Source organism: Solanum pennellii, chromosome 4, assembly GCF_001406875.1.
Source record: "Solanum pennellii chromosome 4, SPENNV200".
In the NCBI taxonomy this organism is placed as follows: Eukaryota; Viridiplantae; Streptophyta; class Magnoliopsida; order Solanales; family Solanaceae; genus Solanum; species Solanum pennellii.
The window spans coordinates 75,121,874-75,148,142 of NC_028640.1; the positions used below are offsets into that span (position 1 = coordinate 75,121,874).

General features: G+C 29.7%; 3 protein-coding genes across 7 annotated transcripts; 2 read left to right on the top strand and 1 right to left on the bottom strand.

Moving 5' to 3' along the window:
- The first annotated feature begins 332 nt into the window (after nucleotides 1-332).
- LOC107017772 (phosphatidylinositol transfer protein 3) lies at nucleotides 333-5,321 on the top strand. Its single transcript, XM_015218031.2, has 6 exons — nucleotides 333-524; nucleotides 2,602-2,701; nucleotides 3,219-3,395; nucleotides 4,030-4,128; nucleotides 4,231-4,476; nucleotides 4,810-5,321. The coding sequence occupies exons 2-6, from the start codon at nucleotides 2,642-2,644 to the stop codon at nucleotides 5,092-5,094; spliced, it is 867 nt and encodes a 288-aa protein (XP_015073517.1). The 5' UTR covers nucleotides 333-524; nucleotides 2,602-2,641; the 3' UTR covers nucleotides 5,095-5,321.
- A 284-nt stretch (nucleotides 5,322-5,605) lies between these two features.
- On the bottom strand, nucleotides 5,606-10,436 carry LOC107017771 (uncharacterized protein At1g01500-like). Of its 5 annotated transcripts, none has more exons than XM_015218027.1 (3): nucleotides 9,951-10,436; nucleotides 8,269-9,125; nucleotides 5,606-6,034 (listed from the first exon to the last, which is right to left on the bottom strand). In XM_015218027.1, exons 2-3 carry the CDS (start codon nucleotides 8,962-8,964, stop codon nucleotides 5,813-5,815), a joined length of 918 nt encoding a protein of 305 aa, XP_015073513.1. In that variant the 5' UTR covers nucleotides 8,965-9,125; nucleotides 9,951-10,436; the 3' UTR covers nucleotides 5,606-5,812. The 5 variants fall into 5 exon arrangements, with proteins under 5 accessions (XP_015073513.1, XP_015073516.1, XP_015073512.1 ...); XM_015218030.2 differs by having other exon boundaries at nucleotides 8,269-9,121; nucleotides 9,951-10,348; XM_015218026.2 differs by having other exon boundaries at nucleotides 9,909-10,348.
- A 13,466-nt stretch (nucleotides 10,437-23,902) lies between these two features.
- Nucleotides 23,903-24,976, top strand: LOC107017564 (F-box/kelch-repeat protein At3g06240-like). The gene has a single exon (XM_015217734.1). The coding sequence runs from the start codon at nucleotides 23,903-23,905 to the stop codon at nucleotides 24,974-24,976; it is 1,074 nt and encodes a 357-aa protein (XP_015073220.1).
- Nucleotides 24,977-26,269: the final 1,293 nt, after the last annotated feature.

A 26,269-nucleotide genomic window follows, 5' to 3' on the forward strand; every position in this document is an offset into this window, starting at 1 on the left:
ATTAAACATATGAAAACACATTTCCAAAATGATATAATACACTTATCATATAGGACGTCAAATAGGACAAATATTTTTATTTATTTATTATATATAAATTTAAATAATTACATATATACAATTAAAATTAAACATCATATTTACTAATCAAATCAAATTAAAAATTATATTTATATATCATGTCAATTTAAATTTATTCGATCTCAACACTAATATGGAAAGTCGATTTGCCAAAAAGGTTCTCAAAATAAAAATATCTTAGTGTTTTATTTTTATTTTTTTATTTCGTTATATATATATATATATATATATATATATATATATATGAGAGAGAGAGAAATATGTGTGTACTTCTCACTCTGCTCCTCAGATATAGAGAGAGAAAGAAGTGCGTGAGTGTATGAATTAATTTTTCTTCCATTTATTTTATTTTTTTGACAGAATTTGCATGACATTCTGTTGAAAAAAGGATCTCAAGCTCACTTTTTTGTGCTTCTTCTTCTTCTTCTTCCGTTTCTCGTCAGGTATGATCAGAGTCGGTTGCCGCCGCCGTGGGTGGCGGAGGGTTTACTTGCGTTTTTTTTACTTTTGTTTACGAATTTGGGGTTTTGTTTTTTTTTTGCTCTGTTTATGTGTTTTTCTGTGAGTTTGGTTTGGTTTATTTGCTGCGTGTGGTGTAGGTTTGACATGTTTCTGATTTTACTTTTTTTGGTAGTTTTGTAGTTTTTTAATTATTGTTTTAGCTATTATAGTGGAGTTGTTGGATCTGTTGATTGATTTTTCTATAGTATGGTGATTTTTTTTTTAATTTTTATTGACTAATTTGTTTGTGTTAATCTAATGCTGAATATTAATAGTACTTGATTTGAGATTTTGGTCATAACTACTTTGACTTGCTGTAATTTGACTGAGTATTTATCATAAACAAGCTCTCTACCTTCGCGCGGAGGCTGGAAGGAAGGGCTAAGGTCTAGGTACACCACTTTTGAAATGTCAATGGCGATGTTGTTGTTTTTGTTATGTCGAATTACTCTCGAATTAGGCTGAATAGCTGAAATGAACTTGGATAGAGCTGAATATATACAGATGATTCTGTAGTTGATTGAGTGGCAGCAGATTATTTTGTACAGGGTGTGTTAAATTGCGAAAAGATTGTTCTTATTAATGAATTCTCTCTATTGTTGGTAGATCATGAGTCAAGCAGCAGGAGGCTACCCCTGCAAATGTTATGTTTGGTGGTTTTTGTTGGTCTACCACCTAACTTATACTTCTTCCTGACTTTGACCTTAGGATAGTTCTTTTTCTTTCTAAATGATGAATAATGATTTTTTTTTTTGAGAAGGGTTATACTCAAAAGGATGAATTTTGCACTTGAACGGAAAAAGAAAGCATAGTAACTTATTTTTCTGCGATTTGCAGTTTATCTAGAAGCCATGTTTTGATTAGAGGATATCAAAGAAGTTTGCAATAGTGTTTGTTTATCAAAAGAGTTGTGAGTTCCTTTGTATTTGAATTATTACTTGATAATAATAGTTCCTTTATGCTTGAAAGCAAGTGAACACAAGGTGTTTCTACAACAACATAGGCTAGAAGTATGGAATGCATGACTCCAATTTACCCTACGTTAACTAATGAATGTGATCTTCAAAGTTTCATTTTTTGTGTGTGATATACCTTGCCACTTCAAGTCTACTATGCCTTAAATTAGTAGAAGTCTTGAGCATGTTATTATTTGAGGCCTTGTTGCATTCTTGGAAAACATGGCAAACTGCAAACTACAAGTTTTATAATGCAAGCCTGTGTGCTTGCAGTGAAAATTGATCCCTTTCTGGTGGGGAGTCTTGGTGGTTGAATGCTGTATGATATGTCAATTTTTTTTAATAGATAATGTGAATATTTTGTGTTTGTGCTGCTCTGATTCTTTCACTTTCACGAATTAGCTGGTAACTCCTGATAAAGAAGATCCCTAGTGAAAGATGCATAGAGTATTCTTCATATTACTTGTTAGGATCTCGTCCCAAATCTATTGCCAAGTTGTGTTCTAAATACAGACTACTACCTAATTACCTATCATATCGTGAGAATCTGCACTTTACTTTTATACTTGCTGATGCATATGATTCTTGAAAGTGGACAATTTGATAAAATGATGTGTTTAGTGACAATACCTGATGGGGGTTTCTGGACCTGTAATAAATCAGTCGCCTTTAGCAATTTACTTTAGGCAAGTTTTCTGTCTCTCAATTTCGTCATCCTATTTGACAAAACATATAAATGTTGATCAGGGAAGAATATTAGACTGCGACATTATCTTTCATTGATATCGATGGTAAATTGTTTCGTAATTGGGAAAAGCCAATCTGGGATTAGGCAATATGTTTGCCTTTTTGCCTTGTAGTGATTCTTTTTGAAGCAATAAACTGCGTGAGATTTTTGTCACAAATCGTAAGTGTTTTATTCAAATAAAAGGCTGGTTACAACATTCTTGCTTACCAAAGCCAAGTCCCCTTGTTTGTAGTCTGTGAGAAAAACATCTGCATTGCTACATGGGTAAATTAACTATTAACAATCTGTTGCTTGTTTTATTAATCATTTTTTCAGGTAAAGCTCAAGTAAGAGACAAATTATAGTAGCATTCACCATGTTTCGTCGCAAGAACCACTCTAATACTGAACAGGGAGGTGAGGACCAGCAGCACAAGGTAACCAATAGTCCTGATGTTTATCTTTGTATGTTAATATCCTCTTGCTTTCAATTAGATTGTAGATTGGATTTCTCATGTATTTATGATTCTATATTTTTAGGGATTTGTTTTCTTATCATTGTCTCTGTGGAAGAGGTGTTGGTGTTCTGTGCATGTGTAGTTCTTGCATATTAATACTTATCCTTACTATTTGGTATACCCTCTGTATACAACTGTTTTGGCCATGTTCTGTGCATGCATTGTCCTTGCATAGTAATACTTATCCTTAACTTTTTGGTATACCCTTTGTATACAACTGTTTTGGCCATGTTTATGAATGAAAATATTTTACTTTATCAGAAAAAATTAATACTTATCCTACGAATGTTTCACGAAAGATGATTGAATCCTCTTGATGCTGCATGGCAAGGATGATAAATATAGAGTGAATTTTTCAAGCATTGGCTTATGTTAGCTTGTTAGTATATCCTGTATAAGCTCTTAGAGGTTGCGTGTCTTCTTTTTTTTTTTTAAGGTTAAGGAGCTTAGGGCTTCCCTGGGGCAACTCTCAGGGCGCAGTGCACAGTTCTGCACTGATGCATGTTTAAAAAGGTTTTTGGAGGCACGGAATTGGAATGTAGATAAAGCAAAGAAGATGTTGGAGGAGACGCTTAAATGGAGATTATCGTTTAAACCTGAAGAAATTCGCTGGGTAAGGGAACAATAGATTTGCACTAATGTGGTTATCTCTTGTGCTTTGCACTAATGTGGTTATCTTTTGTTGATAACTTGTTTGTTTATCAGCTACATATCGAACAAAAAAAAGCTTGTTAGTAGAGCTAGAATGAAAAATCTAGTTGGAAAATTATTATATTTTATATTAGTGGTGTCCGAACCAGCTTGCTCGCACCTCAACTAGTCTAGGGGGTGAACTATCCAGTCCATGAGCATAGTAAGAAGGTCCTGCCATCAAGGTTACAGCTGGTGGGCGCGCACCTACTGTTGTAACTGGGATTCAAACATGGGATCTCCATGCTTTGACTTCCATGCCTCTTCACTGGGCCACTTCCTTGAGGACATAAGAGGTCACACTAATAACCACAGATCACACTAATAACCATGACCAGTTATAATATTGAAATATAAGCAGTATGAGTCTTTTGCAATGTTGTGTGGATATTCTAACGGAGATACTGGAACTGTACTGACCACTCTACAATCAATTTGTCTTACCATTCTATGCTCTGCCAATTTCATATTTAGGCCTCTGCAGATACAATTTTCTGTAAAATTTATATTAGGTTACAATTGCTTCTGCTGACCATGAAATGGTGTTGCATTGTTAGAATGATGTAGCGAAAGAAGGTGAGACTGGGAAGGTGTTTAAAGCAAATTTTCATGACCGCCATGGAAGGACAGTCCTAATATTACGGCCAGGAATGCAGGTAATGTACAAGCAAGTTGATATCTTCAAGAACTTTTCTTTTGATATTTCCAATTCCTATTCCATTTTGTGAAATTCTTAAAATTGTTGCTCATATTTGCAGAACACGGCAGCACTAGACAACCAGATGAAGCATTTGGTGTATCTAATCGAGAATGCCATTTTTAATCTACCAGAAGGTCAAGAACAGATGGCCTGGTTAATTGACTTCACTGGATGGTCTATAACCAATAATGTTCCTGTAAAATCTGCTCGCGAGACCATCAATATTTTGCAAAACCACTACCCTGAGAGACTCGCTGCAGCACTTCTGTACAATCCACCGCGACTTTTTGAAACATTTTGGAGGGTTTGTTTTTCATCCTCTTTGTTTTTCTTACCTCCTCCCTGCTAGTTGAACAAACCTAGCCTGTAGTGTTGTAGTTGAGTAAAACAAAACGCGTACTTCCTTTCATAAGTAGATGTGACTTCCTAATGCATCGGCAAAACTTCCTCTCTAAGAGTGGAGCTGTTAATTTTGGAAGCTTTGAGTGGGGTGGGGGGGGTGGGGGGGGATCAGGCATTCAAATTTTCTACCATTGCCATGTCCCCCAAATTTCTTACTGAACTTATTATCTATTTATTTTTTATATTGTTCAATCATTAGCCATCCCCTTAATGTTATCTTTTTTTACTTTTCCAGATTGTCAAATACTTTATGGATCCCAAAACATTTCAAAAGGTCAAGTTTGTGTATCCAAAGAATAAGGATAGCGCGGAACTGATGAAGTCATACTTCGACGTGGACAATCTTCCTACTGAGTTTGGAGGAACAGCTACACTGAAATATGATCACGAGGAGTTTTCAAGGCAAATGGCTCAAGATGATGTGAAGGCCGCCAAGTTTTGGGGTTCGGACAAACATCCCCCTGGTCCTGGTGGTAATGGTGGTTGTTACTCTGCAGTAGAAGTTGCTCCAGAACCTTAGTCACTTACTCTATAAGCCACTGCCTGAGCTTGAATGATTGCAACACTGACAAAGCTCAGTCTCTTATATGCCTAACTAAGTTCAAATAAATAATGAGGAATGTAAGATCATGTTCACAGACATTAGCTTATTTCAGATGAACTTTAATTGTAGGTTGTACTTTGATTTATGCAGAAATCAAAAAGCACTAAATATTTAAGCCTCAACAGGTCTCTTTATTTCAAAAAGTTTGTTAGATGTATGCAGATTTTACTCTTGACGCTTCGTGTGTTAGATTTCTCTTGATAAAATCTTGGCCCTCCATTAATTGAAGTTGTGTCTTCATCTATAGTTGGGCAGACATTTCCAATACACTTCAACATCGACTATTTACACAATTTATTATATTGCACACCCCATATATATGAGTCACAGGAACAAGTTGTACTGATTAAATGAACACACCATATATTATCATTGCTTAAAAGGCACAAATACCAGGCTATATAAGGTTCTCATAAGAAAATAAATATTTACACATTAAATAACAATCTCAACATGATATAATATTACCTAAAAACATGTCCATACAGCTTTAGCAACTCACCACAAAAAATGCAGCAAACAGATTACACATGAAAAAGAAAATGGTTAGAAACGTCGAAAATGTCTCAAAATTACAATATATTCTTAAAAACAGTATCTCTCTATTGTTAGCCTTTATATGTATGCTATGTAATTACATAAGGCGCCTTCTTAAGTTTCGTGTAGTACGGACTAATAAACCAACTCCTACTCCAACTCCTACACAAATGCCAAGGCCAATCCCAACACCAACTCGAACCCCAGCATTGAACCAGGACATTTCTCCGTCTTCACCATCCATAAGTTCTGTTCTTCCCCAGTACATGTTGTAGTCTTCTTCGCTTTCTGGTTTGTAGTTTCTGTTGTATTCTGTTACCTGTGAAACACAAAATGAACTTCAGAATCTGTGCAGTTTCCATCGTGTAATTACGCATCTGAGAAGCTGTGGGATTCATCTAATTAATTGCACCTGTTGAACTTACTTTGTGGTTCAAAATAAACAAGTACTAAAGAATTACTAAAACCAACCACTGCCATGATAATATTTTTCAATCGAAACGACACAGAAAACTTAACAACCAGAAACTGTAGATGAAATGCAACTAATTTTTGTCAACTTCAAAATTAAAGCAGCACATAGGCATTACTTACACATGAGCTGAAAATTTCAAACTTTGGATTTACTTCCAAGAAAGGTCAACTTGAGTTTGGAACAATGTAGACGTACATGTTATGGATTCGATATCCCAAAAGAAACAAATGTCATTAAGGTTGCCATATGGAGTGCAAAAAAATGTAAGAACAAAACAGGATGGCACTATTCAATCACACAACATCAGAGCAAGGAGCCAAGTGTTATCATCAGAAGCAGAATTCATATATCATAGCATTTCTAAAGTTAATCATGAAAGATGGATGGCACGTGACGAATTCCCACTATATTATCTAGACAAGAATATTCATACAGGGGATGATAGATGGACGGCCTTAGATTTTTGCAGCTGACACTTCAATATTGTCCAACTGAAAGACAATCGGGAGGAAGCTTTCCCAAAAGAGCTACAAATGCTAGGCAGCAACGCAAAATTAACAAAAGATAGGCTACGATGGAAGTAAAAGATCCAGACAGGTGATAACAACTAGTAGAGGATATGTTTTAGACTCGTTAGAGAACTTTTAATATTATTATCATTAATATTATAAATCAATATATATTGTACATATTTCTCACTTTTATTTATTTAATATGATGATGATATGAAATGAGCTCAAATGAAAGATTGAGGATTCATATAGCTGACGTCGACTTATTTGGGACTGAATTGTAGTTATTATTGTTGTATTCCATCTGACATTTTGCTTCAAGATAAATATGCATTCAGACCACCTTCAGAAAATCCATCTAATTTATGGAGATTATAACGGAAGAGTCTCTAATTAGCTCAAAGAAGACATCAGAATGGTCAAGTACTCTCAATGAGCTGAAATGGAATGAAAATGAGAAAAGATGGCAGCCCATCTAGTTGCCATCCTGATGATAACCTCCCATGCACGCCAATTTCTAGAAGGATAGGGACAATTTTGTTTTATCAGTAAAGAAAAACTAGAAGGATAGGGACAATGCAATAATATAATTAAACAGTTAGTTAAAAGTATGAGCTGCCCATACCCTCTGACATGTTTAAGATAAGATTCTATTTCCAGTGTCAGGTGGTTCTCCTTAAAGATGCGAACTTTTTGTAGCTCGCGACAAAATTAAATAAACATGTTTCATGGCATGAAACATTATGAAGCTAGATGCAATGGTAGAGTAAACCGTGACGAGTTGTCAGGGTCATGCTTTTACTGACCCCATTCTGTCAATGGAATACCATTAATGTAGTTATCTTTGGTTAGAACACATATATATTGAAGGTGCCTGTCCAATCAATAATAAAAATTCTGAGGAAAGAGCTGTGTATAGGATATCATGCATTACTTCTTGATAGATCACCAACAAGGAAAAGAGACGTAAACATTTTGGGGCTTAAACGTATAAAAAAATTTAAATACAATTCGACAAGTGAAATTGTATATAGTGTAGCACAGTTATCATTTGAAAAAGAAGAATTGTAGAAATGTTCAAGTCACTTTAGCTGATCGTTCGTGCAGCCCTAACCTAAGTTGTTCGGAATCTCCAAAAATGTTGCCGCCCTTGTCAGATCCTCCAAAAATACACTACTTTTGAAGGGACACGCACCTAGTGATATTTTTGAAGAGTTCGAGCAACATAGGCCCTAAACATTTGGAAACTTTCAAAGACGACATGTGCCCCAGTCTATTTAAAAGTCTCTTTTCACACTGTTCAACTTTTTCAGCTTGTTTCCACCACTAAAATAAGCTCAAATTCAGTTTGAATCAAAGAGGAAGACGGATCCCAAAACATTTTTAGGTCTCTCGAAAAATATCAGAAAGACACTAAATAAACTGAAGGCAATGATGTCGATTGTCTCATTCCACCTATTGGTTAACTATGTAAAGAGTTAGGCGGTAAGCATATGCCATGTCAACCATTTTGCATGTTTAAGATTTCGATTACATAAGGAAAAAGGTCTGAGGAACAAATAATACCTGCAGATCATGTTCAGATGAGACTTCTTTATGCTGTTCAGATGTGTCATGCTCCGGAATGGAGTCTAACATACCCTTTCTATGGTGCTTCTTCCTGTGATTTAGCTGCAAAGTCTTAGTTAAGATGATAGGTGTCCCAGAGAAGCAACCGGTAACATAGACTTCAATTGTCGGTGACAATGATTCAGAACCCACAATATGTTTTCCTTTCAGAAATCCCGTGCCAGCACTCATAACTGATTCACAGTTCATGCTCCATCTCCTAAGACAGTTTTGAGAATCATTGATGTTGGCCATCTCCAAAGTCCCAGAGAGAAAAAGATCATCTTTATATGAAACCTCAAAGTTCACACTCCCAGTCAATCTTATACTATCTGTGCTCACAAATGTAGCTTCTTCAGCTTTCTTATCAACACGGTCCCTTCGAAGAAAGCAAGAGGCTCCTTCTGAGTACACTGAACATCTTTTACCATTAACTTCTAGCAGTGTATCGGGGCTTAGAGGGATATGGTTAAGCGTAAGACTTTCTGGGGTTGAATCATCGACCATAAAATTGCTGATTCTGATGTAAAATACTCTAATATCAAACCAAGATAACGATAATTTCCCACAAGATTGGTAAGAGGGGTGCCTTATAATTTGAAGACCAGGATCAGCTGGTTTTCCATTGCTTAGAAACTCGCGCGAATTCTCCATATATCGTAGCTTCTTATCCCTCACTAAAATCCTTCACCATGTACTCATATAACAAGAACATGATCATAGAACCGTAAATCTGGCACCCCCGTAGGCCTAGGAACCGTGTTTCAATTCAAATCCCTACTCCACACGGTGCCTTCACGTGTATCTTGATCTGGCTGACAACATACATCCATTCATTTACCAATCAGACAATCATATATCACTAATAATTTGTAAAGAAAACAAAACAAGAACCGTAACTGAAACCGAAAGCATATATGGAGATGAAGATTTTGCCAGGTACCACAAAAAACCAGAATTCCAGGAACAGAATACCTTGATACAAGGAACAGAAAAGACGGAATCAAAGCTATAAAAAGAAAACTACACTACCTTACAAAAAGGATTAAAAGGTAATTTATTCCAAACAGAGAGGGGATCACACAAACAAGAAATATAAAGATTCACAAAAAAAGAAAGCTTCATATGAATTACTCAGACAAGTTTTTTTTTTTAACCAAAAATTGCATCAAAACAACATTATCCATTAATTATCATTAATTTTGTTTTTTAAACAAAAGAAAGGTGAAAACACAAAATAACCAAAATCAAACACAACCCCACCTGCAGAACCATAGATTAGAAGTTTAAAAAGTAACAAAGATTGAATCTTTTTCTACTTTTTCACCTCTCTCACTCCCAAAATTATGCTATAAAATTGCATCATAACAATATCATCCACAAAAACACAAAATAATCAAAATCAAACACAACCCCACCTGCAGAACCACAGATTATAAGTCTAAAAGGTGGTAAAGATTGAATCTTTTTCTACTTTTTCACCTCCTTCACTCCCAAAATTATGCTATAAAATTGCAAGCCATCAAGAATAAATAACCCCTAAGTCACTTTCTTAATACAGGCAAAAGGTGAAATCTTTTTCAACCTAATAAACTTACAAAGGTCAAATCTTGAATCCACAACCACAACCTCAACCTCACCTTCCAAAATTGTGCAAAATTATCTATCAAATCACTTTCAAAATTCCAATGAAGGAGCTTGCTCCCTTTGATTGCCTTCTCCAAATCTTGTGGCCCAAAATAAAGTACAGTGATGCTGCCTTTTGGAGTCTTCCTCCCAACAAATCACCTTTTTCCTCAATGTGTGTGTGTTATGTATATATAATAGGTATATTTGTGTGTATATAGACTACAAATAAATCAGCAAATAGTTTATTTGACAAAAAATTATCCAATCACTAAGTTCATACACAACAAAAATAACAGACAAGAAAAAATATTGACCACCAAAAGGATGCCTCCTTTGATACGAGGTTTCGAATTTAAATCTAGACACAAAATTTTATTGATAAAAAATATTTATCTTAGATCTGCTAATTTTATGTATTATAATATAAATATCAAAAAAATTGAAAATTAAAAGTAAAAAAAAAGATAATTAATAGTGATTTTGAAGGGGTGTGACTCAGAGATAAATCTTGGATTATAATTTGAACCTTATCTGATAAGGGGATTATTTTTTTAAAATTATTTTTACTAAGTCGGCATCTTTAATTTAATTGAAAGTGATATTTAGGTTTGAAGAATGTAGCTTTTGACCAACTTTGAACCTAGACCACAATTTTTATAAATTTTTTATTTCAATATTTAATATTTATATTAAAATTTAATTATTTTAAATTTTTATTTTACATGACTTTATTCGAAAGAAGCATTTTAAATTAAAAATATTTTATAATTAAAATTTAAATTTGAAATTTCTAATTAAAATAAAAACTATCATATTCGCTGTATCACATTGATCGATAGGTAGATTACATCTATTGTGGAAATTTGAGTGTTTATTATTTAATTGAATTGAAGAAAAGGACAAGCTTACTAACTTACCCTATAGTCAATCTTTTTTTGAAAAATAACTAGCTATTTAATATGTGAAGTTTTACTTATTTAAATAATAAATAAAAAAGTATTTCGTGAAAAGTGATTAACACGGTTTATGATGTAAAGTGAAATTCTTTAATTAGAGGCAATTGTCCTTTTGATACGTAATACATATTTAGTTGAGATTTTAATATAAACACTGAATATCGAATGTATTTTTTAAAAAAAGAAAACAAATATTTTGTGGTTGACAAGTGTTAATTCCTAATATTCATTAGAAACTAATTACACCAATATTCCTACAATGTTCTCTAATTCTTTTTATAGTTTGAATAGTTACATTTTATCTCATAAATTAATAATTTCATACTAATTTTCAAGTAGATATATTTAAATACATGTTATTTGTTTATGTATCTCAAATACATGTAAATTCATTTGGATGTAATATCTATAACGAATCACACATAATTTTGATCCAATATATTTCACGATACATGTATCTTGACATATTAATATGCACCAAAATCAAATAAAATTCATAATATTATCAACTAATTTGTATCTAAATAATTAACTTCATAATATTAATGAAGGGGCAAGTGTTGGATCAATTTATTGGAATTTAACTCGAAAATTAGATGACAAAGCCCAACTACTTTATTTACTTTAGTTGGGCTTCTAGCTGATGGGCTAAATGGTTGATATTCAAAATATATTTTATGGCTAAATTTTAACGGGTCAAAATTAATTGAGTTGATAAATATGTGAATTATTAGTTTGTGAATTAATGTTTCGCTCAAACTTAAACAGGTTAGATCATTAATTTTTTCAGTCTTTACCTAAACCAAGTTATCAACCCTCTATCTCCAACGAGGGATGACTACCTGATTCGAAAAAATGTTATTAATTTATTAGTATGAAACTATTGATATAATAATTTTCTTATATTTGATAATTTTTTATTACCATTTATTAATTTAGTAATGATTTAATTTTTTTTTATATATATTAACAAACATTAATTTTTTAAATATTATTTTATTTTTACAAATCCAGATTCCAAGGCCGAAAAATTCATTGGTCATACATTGCCTCGAGTCTATCTCATCACTCAATTCTTGTGGGGTTCAATATGCTATCAAATAAACCCCAAATGTCAAATAATTTTTTATCAATTTGTATAACAATAAAAATATATTTTGGCCTAATATTATAAGCAATTGAGTTTCTTAAAAATAAAACAAAGCATGTATGAATTCTATTTCTAATTTTATAAAATGGATAAGTTATTTCTGACATGTTATAGCTATATCTAACATATAAATTGAAAGTACAATCTCTTTGTAATGGTGTTATTTGTTCGGATATTTATAACGTTATAAGAAACTAATGTTATAATTGTAAAGAACATTTTATAGAAATACTTTAGCATGAAAAGCTCAAATATGAATTTACAAAATCGAAAACAAACACAAGCTAAATTAGGAATTTATTTGATAGTTGATTAAAATTGCTACTCCCTCGGTTTAAAAAAGAATGATCCTATTTCCTTTTTAGTCTGTTTAAAAAAGAATGACCCTTTTTCTTTTTTGGCGACACCATAACCAATGTCGCCCACCCGATGCGCACACACCACAGATGTCGCCTAACGTTTGAAAACGTCGTTTGTCATATGCTGTTTAATTCTTGAATTACACATACTAGGTCAGATATATCAGTTATTCAGTTATACATGACTCAGTTATTAATGCATCATTATTAGATTAAAAATTGCATTCTTAGGTGCATGTTCAGTTTTGAGCTATCCAGTATTTACAGAAAAATCACAATTCAATTGATAACAAGTCAATATCACAACGCCCATGCAAAGACTAAATCAATTTAGGGAGGGAACATGGATTTATCATGCAATTGTAGTAAAATCACGTTCAAACCAATACATTATTTAACTTTAATTTTTCATATGATATGTTTAACACCACAAGATTAAAGGACATTTTGATATATTTAATATAACTATAATTTTGAATCACAAAATTAAAAGTTTTTTTTTCTTCTTAAATTCCATTTTAAATTAAATTAAGCCATCATTTTTTAAATAAATAAAGTATGAAATTATTATTAATACTTACGTAATTCTAATCGAATATCTTTGTAATGATGATGCATGTCTTTTCATTTAATAATTATGTAGTTGCTATTGGTTTTGCTTTATTCTCCCACTTGCTTAATGGTTCTATTTTTTAATTAAGAATTTCTTTTTTTCTTTGTCCCATTGATATTTCACGTGTATATATAAACTAAAAATAGGCTCCTCTATCGAGACTCAACTTGCCACTAAATGCTAATGAAACAAATCAAGCAATATGCATGCACACACCAATACATAAACAAATTATTTTTATCGATGTAAATTATGGTATAGAGATAGAAATTATTTTATCCTTAGTTAAAAATTTTGAATTTGAATATTGGGTATTAAAAAAATATTGTTAGAGAACTATCCTTAAATAATACGATGCGACATTATGATATTATCATTAATTTAACTATCCGCTTATATTTTTAATATGTTGTAATACTATTCATTTATTAAGTTGACATAATTTCCACCTACCTCACGTTATTCCAACATTTGATATATGTTTTTCTCTTGCAATTAATATGAAATTTTATTCAAACGTCCAATTAATCATCTCTCTTTCTCTGAGTTTCACGTGTTGATCATTCTCAAAATTTTTGCTAATTGAAAGTGTATAATTTTTAAAGCCGATAAATTTTTCTTGCAATGTGTTTTCAAGTTACCAATAAAACCGTTTTATCAAATTATAAATAAGGATAGTAAAATCGACCGTATTATTATTTTGTCATTTTCATATTTATTTTGCTAAATTAATAACTTTGATACTAATTATTGGATTAATTTTGTTTTACGTTTTGTGATAACTAAGGGGAAGCTTGATGTCAAATAGACGTAAAGTTTAGTACTTAAGAGGATTAATATATACTTTTTATCTCATTAAATTATTATTTAATTATTATAAATTTATATATGTAATATAAATAATTATTTAACATAATACACATTTAAAACTAATTTCTTATTCACGAGGACAAAAATAAAATATCAAAACCCCACATGTGTCAAAGGCGACAGAAATGGTCAGACTGGGACACTGATCACTAAAATTACCCCACACCTTCATCACTTTTTTTTTTTTTATATATATATATATATTATGTATCTGAAATTATTAATTTAATTAATTCAAATTTAAATAATATTTTTTTATTCATTAAAGTATGATATTTTAGTGTTTCATATTGAAAATACTTAAAAGTAAAGAAACAACGTGCATATACGTTCCCAAATAAGTTAAAAAATAAACTATAGCCCACAGTTTTCAACACTACCTCCATTTTAGTTTTGACTGACGTTGAAATTAATTATATTTTGTACGTGAGATGAAATAAATAAAAATATTTTGTATTTCATAGGTTAAATATTGTTATTAATTATTATTTTTTATATGAAATAGTTAATCGTAACATTTACTATAAATGATGGGAGTAAAATAATTGTAACTAAAAATGCATTATTTTGGTATATATGTTATATTTGTGGTGATTGATATCTCAAGAGTTTTAAATTAAATTAGTTATTTCAAAATAATCAGTCACAATATTATAATACTATAATTAATAGAATAAAATAATTTTAAAATTAATTAATATTGTAGTCAAATTCGATATAATATAATTTAATAATTTTATTTTTTATCTCACGTACCAACGATTTTTATATTATATTCTTAGACCATAGTACCCTCTATTTTTCTCACTTCTTTTTTTCCTTCCACCTTATTATCTCTTCCCTTCTTTGCTAAACAGCTGGTCCAGCCAATTACAATTTGTAATATATATATATATTTTCTCTGTCTCATTTTATGTGACACTTTTTATATTTTGAGATTCAAATAAATCTTTTTTGACCATATGTTTTTCATAGATTCTTTTAATATTTTGAATCATATGTTTTTTATAGATTCTTTTAATATTTTGAATTATCAATTATTGTGACTTATAGTATCTTTACATAGTACAAATATGTAAATTTCATTTCAAAAAATTTAAATTTTTTTTATGTAAATATCCGCCAAAATTAATCTGTTTACTCTCGAAAAATAAAAAGCGTAACATAAAATAAGAAAGAGGGAATACATATATATATATATATATACACACACATTCTAATGGAACTATTATTTTCCATGTTGGCAGCAAAGGAGGAAAATAGAAGGTTGAATGAATAGATAAGTCAAGAAAAAGGAAAAAAAGGAAATATTTGCTGTGTAGCTTCTAATATTTTTTTCATATATAATTGACTCTTGTTTTTTTGTTCAACTCAAGTCTCTCTCTCTATATGGTTTTGTATGAAAAGATGCAAGGTTTTGCTTAGCACCAAAAGAGCTAAACATATGAGTTATTTCTTATGAAAAAAAATAAATTATTGGCTCTACCATCTCATAAAAGTAAGTTATTCATTTCTTTTACTTTTTCTTATCATCTTTGCTTTGGGTATGTTGTGTTGGGTTAATTAGTAGGGGGTGGGGGTGTATAGATTTATTTATATGCAAAACAGAGTTTTTGAGTAATTTTCAAGATTGGATTTTCCTATCATATACCACAAGGGTGTATATATATATGCAAAAGAGAGCACCAAAAATCTTGAAGATTTGATTTTTTTTTTGTTTTTGAGTAATTTTCAAGATTGGGTTTTTATTAAGAGTGTATAATTATATGCAAAAGAGAGCACTAAAAACTTTGAAGATTGAATTTTTACTTTGTGGGTAGTTTCAAGATTAGATTTTTAAGGTTACATATGCAAAAGAGAACACTAGAAATTTTGAAGATTGAATTTTTATTTTGTGGGTAGTTTCAAGATTGGAATTTTAAGGTTATATGTGCAATAGAAAATACTAGAAACCTTAGAAATTGAATTTTATTTAGTGGGTAGTTTTAAGATTGGATTTTAAGGTTATATAGGCAAAGGAGAGGACTAGAGACCTTAAAGATTGAATTTTTAAGGTAATATATGCAAAAGAGAGCAATAGAAAGATTGGATTTTTATTTTGTGGGTAGTTTTCAAGATTGGATTTTAAAGGTAATATATGCAAAAGAGAATACTAGAAACCTTAAAAGATTGAATTTTTATTTTGTGGGTATTTTCAAGATTGGATTTTTAAGGTAATATATATATAAGGGAACACTAAAAACCTTAAAGATTGAATTTTTAATTTTGTGGGTAATTTCAAGATTGAATTTTTTAGGTTATACGTGCAAAAGAGAGCTATAGAAATCTTAAAGATTGGATTTTAGTTTTCAAGATTGGATTTAAAGGTAATATTAAGAGAATACTATAAACCTTAAATATTGAATTTTTATTTTGTGGGTAGTGTTCCAAGATTGGATTTTTAAGGCTATATATGCAAATGAGAGCACTAGAAACATTAAAGATTGAATTTTTATTTTGTGGGTAGTTTCAAGATTGGATTTTTAAGGTAATACATACAAAAGAGAACACTAAAAACCTTAAAGATTGAATTTTTATTTTGTGGGTATTTTCAAGATTGGATTTTTAAGGCTATATATGCAAATGAGACCACTAGAGACATTAAAGATTGAATTTTTATTTTGTGGGTATTTTCAAGGTTGAATTATTATTTTGTGGGTAGTTTCAAGATTGAATTTTTAAGGTTATATGTGCAAAAGAAAACACTAGAAATCTTACAGATAGGATTTTTATGTTGTGGTTTGTTTTCAAAATTGGATTTTAATTATGATATGTAGCTAAAAGAAAGCTCTAGAGACCTTAAACTTTGGATTTTTATTTTTGAGTAATTTTCAAGATTGGATTTTGTTATTACTAAAAGAGAGCAATAGAAACCTTAAAAATTGAATTTTTATTTCTTGGAGTTTTTCAAGATTCTATTTTTATCATATTATAAGCTTTTGAAATGACTAAATTAGTTTAGTGGATTGTCACAAAGATTGATGGGAAAGAAGAAAGTTGTGAAGAAAACAAAAGAGTTGTCAGTAGCAATAGCAGAATCATCAGCAATGAGTGGAGATTCACAACAACAACAACAACAAATTACTCCTAGAAAAAGAGGAAGACCAAGAAAGATTATTAGTATTGTAAAAGAAGATGAAGAAGAAGTTTCTGCTGAATTAAAGAAGCTCAAAACAAATGAAGTTGAAGAATCACAAGGTGAAAACAAAAAAGAAGATGAATTTGAAGAGGATAAAAATTTACAACCACAAAAGCAACAACCTACAAGGAGCAGAGCTAGAAGAAAAAGCAAACCAAGAAAGAGTTGCTAATTTAATTTTTTCGATCAACAGTATTCCCACTTATTCTCCAACGATGTGACTTTGAATCGATCGATGATGGATGTGCTAAACTAGTTGAGCTACTCCAACGATGTGACTTTGAATCGATCGATGATGGATGTGCTAAACTACTTGAGCTACTAAAATTCATGTTTCAAGAATCCCCTTTTTCTTTTAGGTAATTTTTGAAACGAAGTAAATTTCATCTTCCCTAGTTTAATTTCTTAGTGCTATTAGCTAGTTTTAATTTTTTTTAATTTTGTTGTTTAGTATGTCTATTTTAATTGTGAGAAACATTTTAGTTAGGGAGCAATTGTTATTAGCTTTACACCCTGGATTGAATTGTGATATGTCACATTAATGACTTTTTGTGTTAAGTGTCATCTCCTTTAAAGAAAGTTGGATAAGCTCTGTATAGAGACCAATTCATGCCAACATGCATTTGACTAATATGTGTATAATCGTGTATAATCAGTATATAAATTATGTATATTAAATTTAAAAGTAAGTACTTTCTTATTAGAGTTTAATTTCTATATACTAATAATTAGTGCTCGGGTGAGCTCTATAGACACCAATTCATGCAACATGCACTTGATTAATGTGTATAATTTATGTATATTAACTTGAAAAAATAAGTAATTTTTTTTGGTTAGAGTAAAGTGGTTTATAATAAATGTGATGGTAAAATATGTAATCTTTTTTACTCTTATACAACATATTAGTATTCATATAACTTTTATATTTACCATCAACATAGGTTAAATAAGATTATTTTGGTATATATATTGAGAGTATTGTCACATTTTAGGAGGAAGAGATAGGATGTTAATTAGTCTCTCATTTCCTCTCATCCTAAATAGTAGTTATGTAGTTTTTTATTTTTTGATGTGTATTATTGTCTCAATATTTTACTATTTTTTTAAATATCTTACTATTTTCTTAATGTATTTTCTTATATTTGTATTTTGATAACTTTTATTTGAATCGAAGGTATATGGAAATTGTTAATTAGTCTCTCATTTCCTCTCATCCTAAATAGTAGTTGTGTAGTTTTTTATTTCTTAACGTGTATTATTGTCTCAATATTTTACTATTTTTTTTAATATCTTACTATTTTCTTAATGTATTTTCTTATATTTATATTTTGATAACTTTTATTTGAACCGAAGGTATATGAAAATAGTTTTTTATTTCATAATGGTATATATAAATAAAATGTGCATGTAACTATCTTTTCAAACTCTTCAAAGATAGAAATAAGGTTATAGTATACCTTATTTTTTATGAATTCATTATATAATTACACTGAATATATTGTTATGACAGAGATTTTGCACTTTCATTTACTTATTTAGGTGATTCTTATTGTTAAAAAAGGTGTTTAAATAAGAAGTTTCTTTTTATTTGCTTTTGCTAAAGAGGAAATTTGAGGTGATAATTGATATATTGTCAAAAAGTTTGTCCTTTTCATGATTTTGGTAGACGTGAGGCATTTTTCTTCTTCGTAATCTTTTGCGGTGATAAAATTATTTCATCATTTATTGTGTTTTATGAATGGACCAATTAGCTTTTATTTTTGACTTCAAAATATTTATATTCACATAACAAATAGAAAAGATTTGTTTTATATATCGTATGTATATATTATTTAATGATGATGAATAATGTGTATTTTCACTTTAATTTGCAATTGTCACACTTAGAAGAAACTTATAATTTTGTTATGGAGTACTATATAAGTAAAAAAAAAAACCGGAGGGTGCGTAGTTAAATTATATATAGAGGTGGAGCTAGCTTATATGTTACCGAATTTAGATGAATTCAATAGATTTTATTCGTTTTTTTTTATAGATTTTATACAATTCGCTTCAATTGTATATGTATAGCGAATTATACATATATAAGTTTGCTATGAAGCGCAATTATGCAAATTTTTCTATAACATACAAATATAAATTTTATGTTTGATATATATAAAAGTTGCACATATTTAAATGACATTCGCTTCTTTAAAAAAATGTACTAAGAGATTCTACAAAACATCAATAAATATTAGATTATGAACTCATAACTGTTGTCATCTATAACTTTGATATTATGATAGAAGTTAATAAACTTTAAATTCTTAATCTATCTATAATTAAAAAAATATGATTATAATGCATAACATATACTGTTTCTTACGTTCTCAAATATCAATAAATATTTTCTTTTTCTAATGAGAAAGCGTTTCAATTTCCAACAAATATATTTAGCTAAATTTGGTAACACAGCTTTATATTTTTTTGGAATGGGTACTGATTTCTCTCTTTATGTATGTGTTCTTCAAGTAATATATTCAAATGTATATTGATTTGTTATTTTTTTCGAATTTGTGAAGCAATACATAATTAAAAAAAATATTTACGTACATAATTTGAATAAAATTTTCACTATTATTCTTTGTGAAATCATAAAAATATAAAAGAAAGACAGATATATATAAAAAATAAAATCAAACACCCATTTTGAACTTTAAATAATTTAGTACTCAACAATGAAAAAAATAAAAAATTCAGTTAATATGAAATTAAGAGAGTAACTTTATAAAATAATGTTATTTTAATCTTTTTACTTATAAAATCTTTATATAGTGTCCAGTAATCACATTAAATCTCAATTTGTATCGAGTTCCCCCTATCAATATATTTTCTATATTTGATACTCCAAACCAAAAGTTCTACTACTTTGTTCTGCTGACTAAGATTTACTATATTTGTTAAAAATATCTACCAATGTTTGTTTATAAGAATCCAGAGCCTAAAAGGTGAAAAATGTTAACAAAAATTTTAAAGCGATATATGAATTCTTTTTAACCATTCGTGAGTGATTTTGCCCGCCGAAAAAGGCAAAATCGCTGCTATAGCGGCGATTTATTAAATTTGATTTTTTTTTAAAAAAAATTTAAACAAAATCGCTCCTTTGGGAGCGATTTTCAAAATAAATTTCTTTTTTATAATCTTTTTTAGTAAGCAGCGACTTAAGTTTAAATTATTATTTTTAATTTTTTACTTCTTTTTTTTTTCAAAAAAAGTTTAAATCAAAAAAAAAAATTAAAATCAAATCGCTGTTAAGGCAGCGATTTATAATTAAATTTTTTTATTTATTATTTAAAATTAAATTGCTAAAAAAAATTTTGATTTAAAATCGCGGCCTTGGCAGCGATTTGATTTTAAATCATAAATAAAAAATTTTAATTTAAAATCGTTGCCTTGGCAGCTATTTGATTTACAAAAATAAAAAAAATTGTTTTGATTTAAACTTTTTTATTAAAAAAAAGAAGCAAATAATAATAATAATAAAAAAAAATTTAACTTAAGTCGCTGCTTTAGCAGCGACATATTAAAAAATTATTTTTAAAAAATTTTTATTTTGAAAATCGCTCCTTTGAGAGCAGGAGCGATTTTGTTCACAATTTTTTTTTTAAAAAAAATCAAATTTAACAAATCGCTGCTATAGCAGCGATTTTGCTTTTTCCAACCTGAGCGATTTTGCCGTTTTGGTTAAAAAGAAATTTCATATACCGTTTTAAAACTTTTGTTAACATTTTTCACCCTTTAGGTTCCGAGCTCTTGTTTATAAAACTATCAAGTGGTGGATGATCTTCATTTTTTCAATATTTTCTTGATTTATAAATGAAACTTCAATAAATTCATACCACAACAAAGCGCATGTGTTTTTCTAATAATGTTTTATTATTTAGCTTGCAAGACCTAAATTATTTATCAAGAATATTAAAAATAGTATTCATCACAATTTATATATATATATATATATATATATATATTCACATTACTAAAGCTATTCATTTATCAATTTGTAAAATGAGGATAATATTCAATTCATTGTTTTTATTTTTATTTTTTCCTTAAAACTAATTCTGTTTGAAAGTGTAAATCGTATTGACCACCTGCATGAATATCGTTAAATTTCAAAAGAATTTCTCCATTGTTCATTTTTTTTTGAATACATTTAGTCAAAAGAGTGTACGGATAAAATTAGAAAAAAAATGTTAATTTTCATTTACGATTTCTTAAGTGGTTGGTAAAGGTAAAAGTAATCAAAGTAATATGAGAAAGGAATCAAAGTATTTAAATTTCCATAACGAAATGTAGAACAAATTTTATTTAATATGAGAAAGGAGGAAAGTAGTATTTATATTTCCATGACTAAATTTAAAACAAAATTTAATGTTGATAAACTGAATTATGATAACAAAAGTGAAAGGATAAGAATGAGAGAACACACTAATTTTTCGGTAGATATAATGAATGAGATTCTATTGAGGTGTCTTGTAAAATCGTTGTTGCGATTCAAATGTGTCCGCAATTACTCCATCGTTCTTTTATTCATTCGACTTTGGGAGTGAGATGTTTGAGGGGATTGAAGGGCCACATATTCATACTCATGTGTTTGGTTTGATGTTGGATGATGATTTCATTGCCATCTTGAATTTGAACGATCTTAATATGTCTGATTATGCTATATGTACAATGATCCAACTAGGGCTTTGGAACAAACTTGTTATCTTTCAACGCTTCTCATTTTAAAGTCCTGTTATGATAGTTCTCTCATTTTGGCAACTAGAACTTCTCAACTGGTCTTCTATAATGTTCGAACTAACAAGTTGAAGGATCTTGCATTTCACTGTCTAGGTTTGGAAAAGCATGCAAAAGCTAGCAATTGCGGAGTATTTCATTATAGTAATAATTTACTCATAATTAAATAACGAGATGATGGAGAATTGAACCATTAATCGAGCTTCTAAATAAGTGGAGAAAATCAAATGATATGCGACCTAATCATTTATTTGTGAAGTATAAGCATGTTTACTTAATGTTATAACTCTATTGTATGCATAAAGTGTTTGTAATTGAGCTTATAAGTGTGCAAAATTACTTGAGCAGCTGATATATATATCACATTTCATTAAAATTATTTTTCCTTTCAACTTGAAGTATATATTATTAATAATGTCCAACTTGTTATAATTAAAGATATTTCTTTCGAGTATCATTTAGAGCTCCGTGAAAATATCACTTAATTTTTCTTTTGTCTTCATAAGACAAGTAGAAATCACGTTTTCTTAAATCTTCGTATGAATAAAGTGGCAGTCAATCTCATTCTTTAATTCGAATAAGAGGCATTTCCTTTTTTATCTTCATCTGTTGATGGACTTGACTTTTTCTTTAGTCTGATAGGCGTAAGCTCGATCGAAAATAAAATTCGATCCCTAATTTTCCTTGAATAGACAAGATTTGTTTTATATACTGTATGTATTTTGTTATCTATATAGTGTCCAATGATCACATTGAGTCTCAATTTATGTCGAGTAAAACTCATAGAAAAACAGAATGCACCCCTATTATTATATTTTTCACACCTAATGCTCAAACTCAAAATTTCTATTACAATTTTATTCCACCGACTACGATGTTGCTCTCTATTATATTAATTAAAGACATTTATCGATATTTGTTTATAGTACTATCAAGATAATGATTTTTATTCTTCAATGTTGTCTTAATTTATGAATGAGCTTTTACAAATTCATATTACAACAAAACGTTATTACACTTGTAATAACTTTTTTTTAGCTTGCACAATCTAAATTGTTTTTCAAAGTTTCTACAAAATATTCATCACAATTTATATTATCTTTTTCTTACTCCCTTCATCCAATATTATTTTTCCATATTAATGAAAATATTTATTTATCAATTTTTAAAATCAAGACATAAGCAATAAAATATTTTTTTTTATTTTACCCTTAAAATTAGGTATTTTTAAATGTGTACACCGTGTTAATCAAGTGCATCACATTGTGAAGTTTCAAAAGAATTCCTCCATTATTTTGTTCCACGTATGCATTTAGAATTCGTTTGGATTGATTTTAAAAAAGTAACTTTTAAGTTAAAAATTATAAAAAAAAAGTCAAACTTAAATGACATTTAAGTGAAAACAAAAATATAGGGATAATCCTGCTTTTGTTTTTTTTTAAAAACATTTTGAAGTCATTCTAAACTTATTTTAAATTATGTCAAACACTCACAAAAACTAAAATTGATTTAAACATATGTTTGACCAACTTTAAAGTTAATTCAAACAATCTCTTAGTATAAAAAGTACACATATAGATAAAACTAGTACACATATTAATTCTTATTTATGATTTCTTAGACGGCTACTAAAGAAAAGTAGTCAAAGTAATATGAGAAAGTAGTCAAAGTATTTAGATTTTGGATTATAAAATTTAAATTGGGTAAGAAGAAAAAAAGTAAATTGATTTTCATAGCTAAATACAGAATAAAATTTAATAAATGAGAAATGTAGTCAAAGTATCATTTGAAAGTAGTCAAAGTAATTAGATTTGGAACAAATTTGAATTGAATAAGAAGGAATATAGTATTAATTAGATTTTCATAACCAAATAGAGAATAAAATTTAAAATGAGAAATGTAGTCAAAGTATTTTGGATTTACATGACTAAATGTAGAATAACATTTAATGGTGGTAAAATGAATTATTGTAATATAAATGAAGGATATGAATGGGGGAATTTCATCCTTGTCTATTTAAAGAAGAAGCAATTTTGTTTTTGTTGAAACCTAAAAATGGATGATTGTGTGGTTCATTTCCCTGAAGATATACAAAAGGATATTCTGTTAAGATGTCCAGTGAAGTCGTTGTTGCGTTTCAAATGTGTAAGCAAGAGCTGGTGTGCTCTTATCAAAAATCCTAAATTCGTTCAACAACACTTGAAGAATAGTAGCCCCCCACAACTCCTCGCCTATACTGTTGGTACCTCTGATGATGCTGGTCAAGGTCCCCGCTCCATAACTTTGATTTCTGAAGAAAATCCACAAACATTCAAAGGTATGACACACCTCATAGGTTCTGTGGATGGTTTATTTTTAATGTATAGAACAATTGATACTATGATTTCATGTGCATTGTGGAATCCTGCTACTAGAGAAGTGAGATCCCTCCAAATCCCACTCCCTGCACCCATAATATTTGATGCCCCTATGTTGGGGTTCGGGTTGGACCCCGTGACTAATGACTATAAAATTGTTTACTCTCATTGTGGTTATTGGCGTAAATATACGGCATCAGTCTATTCCTGTTCTAGGGGTTCATGGAGAATTTTTGAACCTAAAGAACCACTCCCCTTCTACACAGACGTGAAACACTCATTTGGTACTGCTTATTTGAATGGAAGTTACTACTGGTTGCTAAGAGGGGGCGACCATCGTAATTACACCATTCTTTCATTCGAATTTGGAAGTGAGATGTTTGAAGAAATCGAAGGGCCAGATAGAAACATTGTATATACTTTTGCGTTGGGCTTGATGTTAATTGATGATTCCATTGCCATGTTGAAGTATAACACATGTAGTATGCTTGCTTATGATATTTGGGCTTTGATCCAACCAGGGGTCTGGAACAAAATTGTGACCTTTGAACTCTTCACACCGATTAAGACTTGTTATGATAACTCTCTCATTACAGTCGTTAAAGATTCTCAACTGGTCTCTTATAATGTTCGGACTAACAGTATGAGGTATCTTGGATTTCAACATTCGGGTTTGAGCAAATATGCAATATTTGGTGGTTGTGGGGTTTCTTATTATAAGGAGAGCTTAGTAACATTCAAACAACAAGAGCATGAAGATTTGGACCATTAATTGAGCATTTCAACAGATGACATGTGACCTAATCATTTAATTGTTTTAAGTATGTAATTGAGCTTATATGTTCATACTACTTGATTTTGGTCTTTGAAGAGTTGATTAGGGTCTCAACTTAATCTATAAAAAAAGACTCTTTCTTTTGTGATGCTTTATAAAGTTTTGATTTCTATTTAGTTTAATTTTCTTATTGTTATTACTGAGTATCCAGCAAAATGAAAGTGGTGTAAAAATAACTTTCTTTCAGCTCAAATCTTAGAATGTTGGTCTTTCTTCGACCAATTTTTAACCCCATGGGGTTTAACATTGTGCCCTAGCTTGTTTTATTTGAAATAATTACAAAAGAGGGACATAATATTAAAATCGAAAACCTTCTCGAGTAACATCAAAAAACTAGAAGAGATTACATATATAAAATTAGAGTAAATTTACACATGATATGGTTAAGAATGTTAACAAGTGATCTTTTTAAATTAAAAATATAATTCTTTTTATAAATATTTTGATATATAAGGTTTTTCGTCATAAGTTAATCTGAACTATCTATCAGTCAATGACTTGAATTGAGCGGACCGTGGCTACGTATATCTCAACAATCTTTTTGAGCTTTCGAGTAGGTTTTTATTAAGATCGAAATAATTAAGTATTATGCAAACTAGAAAAATTAATATTTTCTTATAAGTGAAAGGATTAGCTAGATATGACGTTCAATAATATGAGAAAGAGGAAGTTTGTATTTAGGTTTGCATGACTAAATGCAGAATAAAATTTAATAATGAGAAATATAGTCAAAAGTGTTTTGATTTGAATGACTAAAAGTTGAACAAAATTTAACGATAACATAAATAAGGAATTTCTTGCTAGTCTATTTAAAGAAGCAAACTGTCGAAGCTATAGTGAGAAAGATTTTGTTGAGTTGTCTCATTAAGATGTTGAAATTCAAATACGCTTACAATAATTGTTCCATTCTTATCAAAACTCTTAAATTTTTTCAAAAACCCTTGAAAAATCGTTATCCAATACAACTCCTGACTTATAATAATGACGATGACGTTACTGACGAAGATGATTCTTATTCCATAACGTTGATTTACGAAGGAAACTTGAAACATTCATAGGTATGAAACACCTCTTAGATTCTATGGATGATTTGTTTTTTTATGGTTGGAGATCGTCCATTTGTTCATACTCGTGTTGGTTTTGATGTCGGTTGATGATTCCATTGTCATTTTGAACTTGAACCGCGTAATATATTTACTTATGATATATATATATATATATATATATATA

What these genes read in the sequence shown, in the direction of transcription:
- LOC107017772 (XM_015218031.2), top strand. Translation starts at nt 2,642, where the DNA reads ATGTTTCGTCGCAAGAACCACTCTAATACTGAACAGGGAGGTGAGGAC. An exon ending in GTGAGGACCAGCAGCACAAG is followed by an intron (nt 2,702 to 3,218) that starts GTAACCAATAGT and finishes TTTTTTTTTAAG; the next exon opens with GTTAAGGAGCTTAGGGCTTC. An exon ending in AACCTGAAGAAATTCGCTGG is followed by an intron (nt 3,396 to 4,029) that starts GTAAGGGAACAA and finishes TTGCATTGTTAG; the next exon opens with AATGATGTAGCGAAAGAAGG.
- LOC107017771 (XM_015218027.1), bottom strand. Translation starts at nt 8,964, where the DNA reads ATGGAGAATTCGCGCGAGTTTCTAAGCAATGGAAAACCAGCTGATCCT. An exon ending in CATCTGAACATGATCTGCAG is followed by an intron (nt 6,035 to 8,268) that starts GTATTATTTGTT and finishes TGTGTTTCACAG; the next exon opens with GTAACAGAATACAACAGAAA.
- LOC107017564 (XM_015217734.1), top strand. Translation starts at nt 23,903, where the DNA reads ATGGATGATTGTGTGGTTCATTTCCCTGAAGATATACAAAAGGATATT.